Raw genomic sequence first — 15,614 nt, 5'->3', positions numbered from 1 at the left:
GTACCAATGCAATGTGAGTGCAAAATGACTCCATATCAGAATTACCCACTTGTACTGGAAGGAGTGTTTCTATACCCATTCAGCACTCACATTGCTCACATGGAAATGACTACACAAAAGGTACAAAGCAGTGGAGAAAAAGGACCACGCTAAAGATATGCACCGATGTGCTGGGTTAAAAAGCAATAACGTGTAGAAAACACATTGACTTAAAAAAAAAAAAATTCTAATCTAATATAATCATGTGCTTTAAAACTTACGTGCAGCTGAGCGAATAGCGTGTTGAGCAACTCTGAAGAAACCAAGCCTTGAGGAGTCTGAGTATTTAAGTTTTTTTATGCCTCCACTGAGACAGGTTCCCTGGTGCATTGAATCCTTGAAACGTAAGAGACTCGTAGATGAGACAAAGAAATTTTTTTCTCTCTTTGGGGTGGAGAATATACGGCTTCATAGTCAGGGTCAAAGTTTCCAGGGACAGCTGTTTTGAACAAGGGATGGTGGAAAATTTTCCATCAAAACTTTTTTCACTAGAAAATTGGGTTTCCAATTAAGCTAATGCTTCAACGGAAGTGTCTGCTTTGGAAGACAGGAATCCCCAAAACTTTTTGAATATGGGACTGAAGTCCTTAAATCGCTGATTTTGAACTTATTACCCATGAGGAACCTCACTATTTCTCTCTCTCTCTGAGGTACTTCTATGGCCTTCATAGTAGTAAGCAACTCATACCATTTCTTTAGTCTCACAACTCCCCTGTGATGTAGGCAGTGCTGTGATCCCCATATTGCAAACAGGGAGCAGACGCACCCAGAGATAGGGGTCAGCTTTTCAAAGGTATTTCAGAGCATAAAGATGCAGAGAGGCCACTTGTGAGATTTTCAAAAGCGCTTAAACAGGGAAGGGCCAAAATCCAAAGGGTCTAGATTCACAAAGGCACTTAGGTACCTAACTATTGCTTTAGGCCCCTGAAGATCCCAGAATCAGGCCCCCTCTGGGATTCACAAAACTTCTGCTGAACTGCCGTCAAACCCTGTTGGTGCCTAAACTCCATGGGCTTCTACTTTTTTGCAGTAAAAGTTCCCAAAGTGCCTCCATTTCTGCCTCTGGGCATATGCTCCGGAGCACAACGCCAGCCAGACTGAGCCCCAGAGCGATGCACGAGCTGGGGGAAGATAAGCGGTCCTCCACCTCATTTGTCTGCAGGGCCCAATTTGGTAAACATGGTCAGAGCTCACCTACCGGATTGGGCCCTTATAGGCGAGCTTATGCAAAGCAAGAATGGGCTGGAGTGGGGGGAGGAGGAGGACCTCCCTAATAACTTTTAGCCCAGTGGTTAGGCTATGTAGCTGGGGTATGAGATAACCCTGGTTCAAGTCCCCCCTCTGCCTCACAGGGAGAAGGGATTTGAACAGAGATCTGCCACCTCTCAAGTTTCATAGATTCCAAGGTCAGAAGGGACCATGGTGATCATCTAGTCTGACCTCCTGTATAACACAGGCCGGAGAACTTCCCCCAGAATAATTGCTAGAGCAGAACTTTAAGAAAAAATATCCAATCTTGATTTATAAACCGTCAGTGAGGGAGAATTCACCATAACCCTTGGTAAATTGTTCCTATGGGTAATCACCCTCACTGTTACAAATTTACACCTTATTTCCCGTCTGAATTTGTCTAGCTTCAACTTCCAGCCACTGGACCGTGTTGTACCTTACTCTGACAGATTGAAGAGCCCATTATTAAATATTGCTTCTTTATGTAGGTACTCAAACTGTAATGAAGTCACTGCTTCACCCTCCCTTTGTTAAAATAAATTGATTGAGCTTCTTGAGCCTATCACTATAAAGCAGGTTTTCTAATCGTTTAATCAGTCTTGTGGCTCTTCTCTGAACCTCTTCAATTTATCAACTACTTGTCCACAAAGCATAACATTCCACTGCTCCATGAAGCTACTGCCTGTTATAAAGAAATATAAAAGACAAAAATAAAACCATAATTAAAAACATTTCCCAAAGCTCACCAACCTCAGCAGCAATCCTGCCCCTAATTCCCCTGCCTTGACCTGTGATCTTGAAGTCCCGTCTAAGACTTTGACCTTTTTTCTGTTTCCCATACACAAAGAGTAAGCATATACTTTGCAGCTGAGCCTTTTAAAGCTGTCTAGAGAATTTGGACACACAGTTCTCACTGGTTTTATTGTGAATTGGATGACTGAATCCCTTAGACAGCTTTGAAAATCTCAATGACTTTTAATTTTATATTAAAGGCAAACTTTTTATTTTATATTAAATCCCAGCAACAGAAGAAGGAAGAAAAATAAAGTCTCCACAACAGAGAGCACAGTGTGTGTATCGCCTCAGTAATTTTATTTTAGAAGTGAGCACAAAATGGTAGCTGCCCCCAGGAAACTGCTAGTAATTTAGAGCCCAATTCAGCACAACACTTGAGCACATGCTTAACTTGCAGGGCAATCTAGGGTGGCAGAGGATGGGGATAGGGGATTGTAAGGTCCCAAATTGTGCATGAAAAGATGGCGGAGATGAGAGGTTTATACTGGTTTTATTTCATGCCTAGGATTTCAATATTTCTGTAGGATTTAGGCTGTAGTGCATGGTTCTGTAATTATGATTTTATCTGAAATAGAATCTAATCCACTCTCCATAATATCAAATCCAGTTTGAAGCCCTGGTCTGGATTCTCCAGATAGTCCTTACACTGCTAGCCAAAAGGAGGAGGTAGGTTTTAGAACAAGTATAGAATTAAGTGGTGCCAATGTATTAACGTTTAATTCTATGTTCTCCTAATTATACTGCAGAGTTTGTTTGGTTCCACTAGATACAAGCCATAGCAGACGCAGAATGGGGAAATCAAATGTCCGTCAGAGAATTCATCCTCCTGGGATCCAGGAATACCCAAAAACTGAAGGTTCTTCTCTTCTTGCGGCTTCTAGTGATCTACATTGAGACCATGGCTGGGAACATCCTCGTTGTTGCGCTACTTGTGGGTGATCAGAACCTTCACACACCTATGTACTTCTTTCTGCTTGGAGATCTGCTACACTTTGCCCATCTTGCCCAGAATGTTGGCCAATCTTCTAACTGGGGACAGACCCATTTCTGTTAGCAGCTGCATCATCCAATTTTATGCTTTTGATTCTCTGGCAGGTGCTGAATGCTCTCTTCTAGCTACAATGTCTTATGATCAATATTTAGTGATATATAATCCCTTGCATTATGCAGCCCTTATGAATGGCAGGTTCTGCCTCCAGCTAGCAGCTGGTCTTGGATGAGCAGATTTCTGGCTACTTCCATGTTAATGGGTATGATGTTACAATTGGTTTTCACTGATTAAATCTCAGTGACAACCTCTCCTGCAGTGACACCCACATGCTGGACCTTATAACTTTTACCATAGCCTTTATATTCACCCTGCCCCATTTCTTTTGACAGTGAGGTCCTACATCTTCAGGGCATACCCAATGCTTTGAATTCAGAGTCTCTTTCCATGAATGCTGGGCGATTTGCTTCAAATTCACTGTTTGTGAGACACGGCTAATGACAAGCCTATTTGCTGGGCCACTCAAAGAAAAGAAACGCAAATGGGAGTGAACTCACAAGAAGTACTCTGTCCTAAACCCTGCATAAGGGGAAGTGCAAACACTGCCCAAGGAGCAGACCAGGAGACAGATTTTGTCCCCGAGAGTCCCTAGCTCTTCCCTTGCCCCAAAGAAGAGGTAATATGAACCAGTTCTAGGCCCCACTGCAATTCACAACCCTCCCCCACTCAGTTGCTGCCGAACCCTGTAGATGTCGCTTGGAGTCGGCACCTAAATTTTGGAAGTGAACGTTCCCTATGTACTGATGTTTGTATCTCTGAGCATGCGCCCTGCTGCTCCATTCTAGGCGTCTGGATGCCTAAGCCCGGGCGCAAAGCGTGAAAATGTACCACTCTAACTGCAGACTCAGTTATAGCGGCATAAATGTGGAGAAGCCAATTGTTGAAATTCTTGAAGCTGCCTAAGGAATTTGGAAGCCCAGTTCTGAAAACTGATGGGAATTGAGGCATCCACATTTTCTAGGGACCTCTGAAAAATCTCAGCCTTCTGGGTGCAAAGGATCAAATAATAGATTTTTTTTTTTGAAATATCATATATGAGACTTTGGAAATACAGAACAATCACCCAACATCAACCTATCATTACTCACCATATCACAATAGATTTTGACAAACAAATCTATACAGCTGGTCAGAACATGTTTTTGTCCCCCCCCCCCCCCCCCAAGGGAAAATGTTGACTTTTTTTGACAAAAAAATAGATACCCCTCCCAAACCTCCCAAAGCTGAAAACTGAACAATATTTGGCCGCCATCTGCTGAAAACAAACATTTTTAGACAAAAACTTCGACCCTCCAAAAGTTTGGGGTTTTGGCAGGGGGTTCAGTTTTCTGATGAAAAAATCAGTAATTTGCGAGAAGCATATACTTTTCATTAAAAAAAAATCATTTAATCACACGCCCAATTCTCTGAAAAAAAGTTTATGAAATTTTTTTGACCAGCCCTAATAATCTGGTTTGTCTGACTCAGTTAATTAGCCATGTCTAGAATGTTCTTCATAGTCACATCTTCGTACTACACTAAGGTGTAACAGAGATGGTTGGAAAATATTGGTCAAATGAGGTTTGGATTAAAAACAGGGTGAGAGTGGAAATCATGAACATTTTAGTGTTTTTCCACCCTCATTTTCTGACCAGATCCATTGCGTACATAGAATCATAGAATATTAGGGTTGGAAGAGCCCTCAGGAGGTCATCTAGTCCAATCACCTGCTCAAAGCATGACCAATACCCACTAAGTAATCCCAGCCAAAGCTTTGTCAAGCCGGGCCTTAAAAAACCCTAAGGATGGAGATTCCATCACCTCCCTAGGTAACCCATTCCAGTGCTTCACCATCCTCCTAGTGAAAAAGTTTTTTCCCAATATCCAACCTAAATCTTAGGAGTTTCAATCCTCTAATTTGTCTAGGTACCTCGGTATCCTATTCCTACCCTCCAGCATATCTACCACTCCTTCCAGTTTAGTCTCATCTGCAAACTTGCTAAGGGTGCAATCCACACCATCCTCCAGGCCATCTAGGCCATCACCATATAGGCCACCACCGCCAAGAGGAAAACCTCCATCCCTGCTAGAGCCACCAGGAAATAGAGCTGAAGCATGCAGCCAGTGAAGGAAATTGTGTTGCTCTCTGACAAGAAGTTTTCCAGCATCTCGGGCATGGTAGCAGTGGGCCAGCAGATGTCTAACAAGGAGAGGTTGCTGAGGAAAAAGTGTATAGGGTTGTGCAGCTTAGCCTCAGTCCCTATGGCTATGAAGATGAGGCCATTGCCAGAGAGGGTTATCAAGTAGATCAACAGAAAGGCAACAAAAAGGGAGAAGCGAATGGCTGGGCAATTGGAAAGTCCCGTAAGGATGAATTCGGTCACCACTGTCCCATTGTCCATTTCTCTGCTTGAAGAGGAGCTCTCCTGCAAGAGGTTAAATGAAAGCGATTTCATTATGTGAAATTCTATGCATGGGAATGATGGATGGTTTTAGTGTTAAGGCAAAGGAGTGGGAGACAGAAGATCTAGATTCTCTTCCACAGGCATGTGCCTACCTGTTTCCTCCTAATAATAAACATTCTCAGATTGATACATTTTGGGGTGTGTTTTTCTTAAACCACATTGAAACATTTCATTTTGGGTAGGTTAGATGTTAAACTCTCTCCCCCTGAGCTGCTTCAGTGATTCATGGGAGTTGTAGTGTGGGTGCTTCATGCTCCCATTTTCCTCTGAGCTGGACTTTCTGGCTGGATTACATCTCATCTGATGTACTGCAATGGAGGCATAAACAGGAGAATATCGACTAGGCGTAGAGAGGTTATTTTACCTCTATATTTAGAACTGGTGCGTCCACTGCTGGAATTCTGTGTCCAGTTCTGGTGACCACAGTTCAGGAAGGATGTTAGTAAATTGGAGAAGGTTCAGAGAAGAGACACAAGAATGACCAAAGGATTAGAAAACATGCCTTATAGAGATAGACTCAAAGAGCTCAATATATTTAGTTTAACAAAGAAGGTTAATGGGTGACTTGATTACTGTCTATAAGTACCTACCTTGGGAACAAATATTTGGTAATGGACTCTTCAATCTAGCAGAGAAAGGTATAACAAGATCCAATGGCTGAAAACTGAAGCTGAACAAATTCAGACTGGAAATAAGGCATACGTTTTTAACAGTGAGGGTAATCAACCATTGGAACAAGTTATCAAGGGTCGTGGTGGATTCTCCATCACTGACATTTTTAAAATCAAGATTGGTATTTTTATTAACAAGATCTGCTCTAATTCAAATAGGAATTATTTGGGGGAAGTTTTTTGGCCTGTGCTATACAGGAGGTCAGACTAGAGGATTAGTGGTCCCTTCTGGCCTTGGAATCTATGAATTTTTGAATGAGTCAACCAGAAGGGAGTCCTCAGTGCATCATGGGAGATGTAGTCCAGCCCGTGAACCTAGCCCACAGAAGAGAATGAAAGCACGAGGCATCTGAACTACAGATCCCTCAAAGTATCATGGCTGCTCAGTTGGATGCACATGGACATCCAACTGCCCTGAAATTGAATGTTTTGACTGGATTTGACAAACTGATATTTTCATTTCAAATCATCCTGATCCAGAACAAAATATTTCATTCCAATTTTCCATCAGGAAAAACATTGAAAATGTTTGGCTGAAACTCCTGTGGAAAATTTTGATTCAGACAAAACTGAATTTTCTGTCAAAAAACTGTTTGATGGAAAATTCCCAAGCAGCTGTCTCTATTTGCTACTCTCCAGTCATATAGTACAATATAGACTATATATTTTGTTAGCAGCTCAGCCACTTATCAGCTATCTTCACCTTTTCTAACATGTCTTTGATTGACTTCTCTTCCTGCCAGGTTTCACTCCATTCCTAATTTAAATAATACCCCTATAGAATTGGTTTTTAAAAAAAACTACTAAGCTAGCAGTCTGATCCACCTCTGTTTATGGTAGGGGATTAGCTGGAACAGCTTGTGATCAGAGCTGTAGCATGAGGATAGGTGCAGCCGCACTTTAAGATATCAAGGACACCTCATTTCAGCACCGAATCCTGTCGGTGGTGTCAGTGGAAGTGCGCGGACTAGGCTCACACATGGGGGGCAGAAACACCCCCAGAGGAGCAGGGTCCTCCAGATCCTGACTGGGGTTGGGGCTGCTGCCACCCTCTTCCCCCCTTTATCTGAGGTGTGTCCCTTTCTGTCTCCCGGCCATTGCCCTGAGCAATGGGGCTGTGAATAAGAGGCATCTCTCCTTCCCCCCCCCACCCAGGCTAGACAGGAGCAGGGGAGGGGAAGTGGGAGGAGTGGTAGCTTCAAACGAGATAGCCCTGAACCACTTCTTTCTCCACAGAAGGCTGGTCACCTCCTCCCTGTACTGTGCTGCCGAGTGGAGTAGTCTGGGAGCTGACCTTATTCGTGAAGACAGAGGTAAAAAAAATCATTGAGTACATTAGTTTTTTCCACATCCTCCCCCATTCAGTAAGGGGCCTACACTTTCCCTGACCTTCTTTGTGTTGCTAACATAGCTGAAGAAACCCTCCTTGTTACTCTTAACATCCCTTGCTAGCTGCAACTCCAAGTGTTATTTGGCCTTCCTGATCTCACTCCTGCATGCCTGAGCAATATTTTTATACTCCTCCCTGGTCATTTGTCCAATCTTCCACTTCTTGTAAGCTTCTTTTTTTGCATTTAAGATCAGTGAGGATTCACTGTTAAGCCACGCTGGTTGCCTGCCATATTTACTATTATTTCTACACATCTGGATGGTTTGTTTCTGCAACCTCAAATTAAATCCTGAGTGAAAGATAAGTTTGGGGTAGATCCGAGCCATAATCTGAGCCCCAGTTGTGTGGAAAAAAGAATCCTTAGAAGAACTTGATTTTGCAAATGCTGTTGCTTGTGGTGGGGGCCTGTATCTCTGGACCCTCTGGTTCAGATTTGGAACCCTAATGTTACCTAACTGCCCCACGAGCCAGGGAAAATTTGTAACCATTTAGAATGATTCGTCTTTAAAGAGAAAGTGAAGCTCAACCCTAATTATAGCTAGACTTGGCAGAATTCATTTAAAAAATATAATTTGATGGATAATATTGATGTTCAGTTTTAAACACTATTTTGAATTTCTGATTTTCATAGTCATGTAAAATTATGGGAGGTCAGACAATTGTTTAATGACAGCAGATATTGAGATTTAAAAAGTTAAAATTTTATAAACCATTAAAACACAAATTGTCAACTCACATGTCAAAATATACAAAGTAAATATCCTGAAGTCAAACTCCAATAAGTTTTCAAGCAGCATTTTTCTTACTTTGCCTGTCTGCACATTTCGATTATTCTCGATGGAAATATATTTTTCTTCAGTGTGTGTATGGGGAAATCGACATTTACTGACATTTACCAATAAAAATTGAATCCTCCCAAGCCTAATTGTAGAAGAGCTGGCACTCTGCATATTCTGCTCTCACGACGACTAATAGGGTATCAATGAATTAAATGAACAGAGAATCTGGTGGAGTTCTTGGGAAATAAGATGTATCTGCCAGGTGCTGCCCCAGACCAGGCTGTGTTCACCCACAATCATGCTTACCTCGGGCTTGACATTACAGGACACTGAGTACCCATAATTCCCACTGGCTTCACTGAGAGCTGAGGGTGCTCAGCATTTCACAGGAAATGCCCAGCACCCTGTAGGAATGGACACCATATGCTTTCTCTGCTTTCTATAATTGACAGATCAGACTTCAGAGTGCTGGTATATGGAAATCTACAAAACAAGGGTACCCCGGGCAATAAGAGATCAAAGCAGCCATTCACAACAGGGGTCTCAAGAAACTCCATTGTAGAGATGAGGAAACTGAGGTCCAGAGAGGTGAAGTCAACCAGTAACAAAACAGGGAATAGAAGTCAGGTGTCTCTGTGCCACTATCACAGTACTGACCTTTCTTCTTCACTGTTCCACTTCAGGGCTCCCAATCTTACAGAGTTATTGGGCCCTGAGACTTGATTCACATCTTACATTACCATTGCACATTGAAGGACCTAGATGAAAAGAAATATTGAGTATGTGGTGCAATCCACAATAAAGGGACCTGGTATAAAACACAGTGTGTGCTCATGTAATTACAGACTGCGTTATAATGGAGACACACAGAATGGCATCTCTCTGCCTTGGTGCCTCATTGATGAGGTGTTTTAAAGTAACCTACAACAGCAGTGATAAATATCAGACTAAGCAAACCACAAAGACTTGCATCCCTAAGCCAAAACAGCAGTCCCAATATTGAGTGCAAGCTATAGCAGCCACTGACCTCACCTAAAAAGCCAGATGGCCAGTGAGAGAGGTGACTCAGATGCATTACAGCAAACCAGCTTATTCCCATTTCACGGGCACTGAACAAACTACGGCAGGACGGTCTGAATCCTTTTGACAGCAGAGAGTTTAGTGACAACTTTTCCCAGGGCCTCTTTGACCTCTCTGTTCCTCAGGCTGTATATGAGGGGGTTGACCATGGGAGTCACGACTGTGTAGAAGAGGGAGAACACTTTGTTTAGGTCTCTCAGTGTATCAGTTTTTGGGAGCAGGTACACAATCATTATGGTCCCATAGAAAATTGACACCACGATGAGGTGAGAGGAGCAAGTGGAAAAGGCCTTTTGCCACCCGGTGGTGGAAGGCATTCGCAGGATGGTGGTGATGATACAGACGTATGTTGCCAGCGTTAATAGAAATGGCGGGAGAGTGCATATAGCAGCCAGCATGGTAGTGACAAGCTCCATCATACGTGTGTCACTGCAGGAGAGTTTTATTACTGGGATGAAGTCACAGAAGAAATGGTCAATTTCATTGGGGCCGCAGAAAGTCAATTGTTGCATTAAAAATATTGTTATGTCAGCAGCCAGAGAACTACTTATCCACGTGCCAACTGCTAGTTGGAGGCAGGACCTGCCATTCATAAGGACAGCATAGTGCAGTGGTTTGCATATCGCTAAATACCGATCATAAGACATCACTGCCAGGAGATAGCACTCTGCAGCTGCCAGGAAACCAAAGAAATAATATTGTGTGAGGCAGCCGCTAACAGAAATAGTTCTGTCCCCAGTCAGGAGACTGGCCAGCATCCTGGGCAGGATAGTGGAGGTGTAGCAGGTCTCCAAGCAGGACAAGTTCCCCAGGAAGAAGTACATGGGGGTGTGAAGTTGCTGATCAGCCACAACTAGCACAATGATGAGGATGTTCCCAATCACAGTCACAATGTAGATGATGAGAAACAGGAGGAAGAGAAGAATTTGTAGCTCAGGGAGATTCCCAAATCCTAGCAGGATGAATTCTGTGAGAACTGTTTGATTTCCCCGCTCTGGGTTTGCCATGAGCTGCAACTAGGGGAAGAAAACAAAATTCACAATAGAATCTGAAGAGGATATATTTTAATCAAGTAGTAGTATCTATTTAGTTCCATAAATATTCCATAAGGTCCCTCATCCTGTTGGGTCAGTGAAGAACCAAGACTCTGGAGGCAAATTTCCTACTTAGAACTTTGACATTCCATGATCACCCCTCCTCCTGTCAGTTAAAAGGCCAATATAGTCAGAAAAATCACACTGCTTTATAGATTTATGCCAAAATTGGCAACACCATTTTGTATTAGTCTTTTGTAACTTTGACAAGTTGTCACCATAGATCACCAGGGTGGACTGTGACTCTTACATTGAAAACATATTATTGGCTCAGCTAAAGGCTATCAGGCTCTAGTGGACTCAGCCACTAGAGGGGGACAATGATCTACACTGTGTCAAAGCAGGTTACATTCATCTCCAGCACTTTCCTATTGTTTTTATTCTTTTTCCATTTTTTGACGTTCATCTTAGACCTCTCCAGAGACACACTCCTCACTGAGCTGTTGTATCACAAACTTATGCTGAATTTACACTTCACTCTCCTGACCATTTCCTTTTCCAGCATCACAACCACCTGGGCGTCTCAGTTTACTTTTCCTCAGAAACACTTGCAAATTGAATCTCATTTTGTTTCTGTCTGCAATTGAATCATTCCTCTGCCCTGCTGTGAGTTTGCTTCTGCTCCCTATTAGTGTTGTCTGCCAACGTGATTAACTTTACTTTCTGGGTGAAGGTGAACAGGGGATTATTAACTAGCACAGGACCTACAACCCAATGTGCTAGCTCCCCTAACTGAATGGATCACGCTCTCTGATTATATTGTTTTATCCAACACCACAGCTCCCCCCAACTCAAGGCATCGCTCTCTATTATAGAATCCCTTTGGTTTTGGAAATTGAGTAACTTAGCAAGCCACATAATATTGCCGCTAGCTAAGGCAATCAGATATTTTCAAACAGTACGCTAGTGACTCAAAGTGTCCAATACCTCAAAACACCCAAACATATCACATCAGTGCAACCCCTTCAGCCACTGTTTAATTCTATCAACAATAATGGAACATGTGTGATAAGATTTATTTTTACAACTGCTCAGTCCTCTGTGTTGTTCATTTTCCCCTTGCCTTCTAGACTTAACAATTTTTCTCTTAATATTCAAATAAAATAGGTATAATGAAAACAATGAATAACATACAGAATTAATGTAATTATTGTCACCATTTCAGGGTAATGGCACCTGTTTCCCCCCTCCATGATCCACTTTGGGTGTCCTAGTCAGGTGTCCTGTCTCCAGCCATCACCTGTCTCTGGGCAGGGCCCCTTGTTCCAGTCACGGGGCAGGGGGTTTTAAGACTGCACAGCTCCCTGCCTTGCACTGGGAGATCGCCAGCAAGCCCAGTGCCTAAAGCCCAGTGCCTGTGCATTGCTTTCTCTCCAAGGGCTATGAACAGGCATTGCCAACAGTTATGATGGAAAACCCCTTTAATCGCTGTAGTAAGTATCTACATGACTGTGGCATAGCTGCAGCTGTGCCTCTGCACTGCGTGTAATGCAGACATGCCACTAGTCTCTGGAAAAGCCAGCCTGCACCAGTACACTCAGGGGGTAGAACTTCTCCTGAGCTGCTTAATCTCAGTGACTCACCTTCATCACTCCCCCAGGTTTTGGTTCCTGAAGGATTCGGTTTCAATCACTAGATGTCGGTAAATGTCACTATCAGCTGAGACACTGAAACCAACAGAAAAAAAAAAATCGGTCACAGTCGGCGTTAGCGCAGCCTTCCCCTGCGCTGTGTGCCCGCGGGGATGGGAGTCACCGGTCCTGCAGCCAGGCAGGGAGCTCTCTGCACCCAACTGTCTTGGGAGTGAGCAGAGCTGCACAGGGCTCCCTGCACAGCCATGGGGCTTGTGACACCCATCCCTGAAGGCACAAGGTGCAGGGCAGGCTGCGGTCTTGGCGGGCCAGAGCTGAGACCCCCAGCCTGGGCTGTGAGGTGGAGGATTAGTCCCTGGCTATGGGGGAGAGCACCCCGCTGCTGGATGGCTTCTGCCCATGGATGGAGCCATTCAACAACAGGGTGGCCTCTGCCACTGCCCAGGGCTCATGGTTCTCCACCTCCTCATGGCCCTGGCCACGGAACTCTGCTCCACTGGGCCAGAGCAGCCGCCTTCCCTGCCCCTTGCATCCTGGTTTCTTGGCCCCTCGGCAGTGCAGGGAGCCACCAGTTTCTCCGCTGTCACTGCTGGGAGATCCCCGCATGGCTGCCATCAGCACTGCCCTAACCCTGATCCCAACCCTGCCCCCCGCTGAATTTCCTGCAGCTGTAAAAATTAAAATAGTTAAAAAATGAAGAAAAAAAAATTAAAAATAATTAGTAGTCAAAATTGCAAAAAAAAAAAAAAAATTGAATTCTGCCAAGCCTACTCATAGACCATATCTACACCCAGAACACTGAGCTCAGCGGCAAATATCAGCTCTGCTCTACCCACATCATCTCGCTAACCCTCTCCATGCCCCAGCGAGGTCTGTGCCAGAAAGAAAAGTAAAATCTTGTGTGTAGCAGAGGGAAGCAGAGTGAAGGATGTTCCAGTGTTTCATGATCTCGTCTAGGACTTTGGAGATGTTGGTTCAATTCCCTCCTTTGTCATAAATATCCTTGTGTGACTTTCAGGCCAGAATTCCAAAGGCCGGTAGTACCTAAACATGCACACTGGGGCCTGAGTAGATGCAGTACGTAACACCCATCGATTATAAATCCCATTAGGGGTGTCTGCTGTCTTTAGGTGATGAAATACCTCTATAAATCTGTCCCTCTGAGTGTTAGGTCCCTGTCTGTAAAGGAGGGCCAATAGCATCTCATGGGGCAGTGGAAGGATAGCTACATTCAGTTCAGTGAGGTGCCCAGATACCATAATGATGGGGGTCATAAAAGGAGCTAAGATAGCAGTGACCTGAGTGGCCTTTCCTTCTTCCAAATTCTGTTGGGTTGGGAGTTTAAGAGAGATCATTGCCAAATTCCCCTTAGGTTCCGATGGAATTAGTTACCTAGCAAACTTACATGGCTTTAAAAACCTTGAGCTTTAAGAAGCAGGGAGGAAAAGATTGATTTACCTCTATCAGCAGCTGGAGTCTGTCACCTTCTCACTCAGGATTTCAGACACTGTGATCCAGGTTATTCAGTCTATCTTCTCTCCCCACTGCATTCATGTACTTCCATGTTCTCAGTAAATAGAACATCATAGCCGAGATGGGCTACCGTGGCTCTGTTATATCTGGTAATGTGCCCTGTGCCTCATACCCTCCACCAAATGGGGAACATCTTTTCTGATTCATTATCTATTCTTCTGTGGGAAGGTGCAGTCTCCTGAGGCACGTCTGCTGTGGGGAACATAACAGGCAAGGGAAAGTTAGTATTAGGTTTATTTGCAGACAACGTTGGTAGAGTCAAACTTCTAATCTCAAAGGGAAAATCCTGGAGAGAGAAGAAACTTCTAACCCTAAAATCAATCTCTCTCTTCAGTGGGTGAATGTTATGTTGACGGTCAAGCAATAACACCAATTCTAAAAATAAGGTTTACAACTGAGATTTTCAGAGCTGCCTAAATGATTTAGACACTGAGTTCCCATCCAGTTCCCTTAGGCAGCTTTGAAAAATCTAAGCATAGTTAGCTGATCTTGCACTTTCTCTAAACAAACCCCGTGTTGCCCTCAATAGCAAAACACAGAAGTACCCAGACCCCATCCAATATCAGATAATTAGTTCAGGGAACATTTTAAAACATATCTATGTGATTTAGGAGCCTAAATCCCATTTTCAAAAGTGTCTTAGTTACTAAGGCTTAGCACTCTAAGGGTACGTCTACACTACCGGCCGGATTGGTGGGTAGTGATCGATCCCCGAACACACTCCCTGTCAACTCCGGAACTCCACTGCTGCGAGAGGTGGAAGCGGAGTCAACGAGGGAGTGGCGGCCATTGATCCTGTGCCGCGAGGATGCGAAGTAAGTCAATCTAAGTCGATCTAAGATATGTCGACTTCAGCTATCCTATTCTCATAGCTGAAGTTGCATATCTTAGATCGATCTCCCCCCTCAGTGTAGACCAGGCCTAAGAGTCACTGAAAGTCAACAAGACTTTAGCAAACTTAAGCAGTGACATAGAAGCCTAAGTGTTTTGGAAAACGTTACCCAATTTTTGCTCAGATAAAATGCAGGTACAACAAGGTGCTTTACGTATTTAGGTTGGGATTTTCAAAGGGGGGGCGTAAAATGTACACAACTGCCACTGAATTGCTATGAGAGTTTGGCACTTAACTTCCTTAGGCTTCTTGGAAAAGCCCAGACCATGAAAACATGAAGGTCAGACACCTACTTTTTTCCCCAAAACCCTGAAAAGTTTGAGTCACATGGATCTTCAGTGCCACAGCAATTACACAAATTAGATAATCTTGTACAAGAAATATAAATCTCTAGTTGGACTGTTGGAGTGTTTGAAAACCAAGAGAACAGTACTGACTGCATCCTGTAGAGGACCGTGTTATACATTCATACTAGCCAATTCATGGTCCTCAATGGGTACAGTGACTATCATCATTACAATATATTCTACAACTTTAGTCTAAAAAGTTTTTCAGCATGAAGTTTGATATACTGTCACTTCTTGCCCTGGAGGAAATGCTTCTTGTAGCCTTTATGGAAGAGCACAATAATTAGCTCCCTGATCTCTTAATAAGGGCTCCGTCGAATTTATCACTAGTATGAATAATTGTCTCCCAAGCTTTGTTCTTCATAATTCCCAGTGCTGAATATTTGTGACTCACATAATTTCTTTTCTTTTTTAATTAATCTGACAAAAATATAGCAGATATGCATAAAATCTTATTGCTTAACTCTTTGAAGGATATTGGCTGAATGCAGGACTAGAATATATAATATAGGGATAGACCTGAAGCTTCACAAAGCTTGGCTTACATTTTTAATTCAAGTTTTAATTCCAAGTTTATCAATTCTTAATCACTTAAAAATATTGTTTAACTAAAATCATGGTTTTAGTATTTAGTACTGTCCATTTGTCATTCCCCAGAATCAGCTGCCATCTAGAGATCA

At 43.3% G+C, this 15,614-nt stretch overlaps 2 protein-coding genes across 2 annotated transcripts in view; both read right to left on the bottom strand.

The window, feature by feature from the left end:
• LOC135974464 (maestro heat-like repeat-containing protein family member 1) overlaps positions 1-15,614 on the bottom strand; it is a 936,803-nt gene that overhangs the window by 125,929 nt on the left and 795,260 nt on the right. The window lies entirely within an intron of this gene.
• On the bottom strand, positions 8,442-11,886 carry LOC101934650 (olfactory receptor 11A1-like). The gene has a single exon (XM_065562611.1). It carries the CDS (start codon positions 10,481-10,483, stop codon positions 9,515-9,517), a length of 969 nt encoding a protein of 322 aa, XP_065418683.1. The 5' UTR covers positions 10,484-11,886; the 3' UTR covers positions 8,442-9,514.

This window comes from Chrysemys picta, chromosome 12 (genome assembly GCF_011386835.1).
Source record: "Chrysemys picta bellii isolate R12L10 chromosome 12, ASM1138683v2, whole genome shotgun sequence".
NCBI lineage: Eukaryota > Metazoa > Chordata > Testudines > Emydidae > Chrysemys > Chrysemys picta.
Note: the sequence above shows the minus strand (reverse complement) of the source record. Positions and strands in the feature narration are given on the sequence as shown.

Excerpts from the sequence above, each read along its gene's own strand:
- LOC101934650 (XM_065562611.1), bottom strand. The coding sequence starts at position 10,483 with ATGGCAAACCCAGAGCGGGGAAATCAAACAGTTCTCACAGAATTCATC.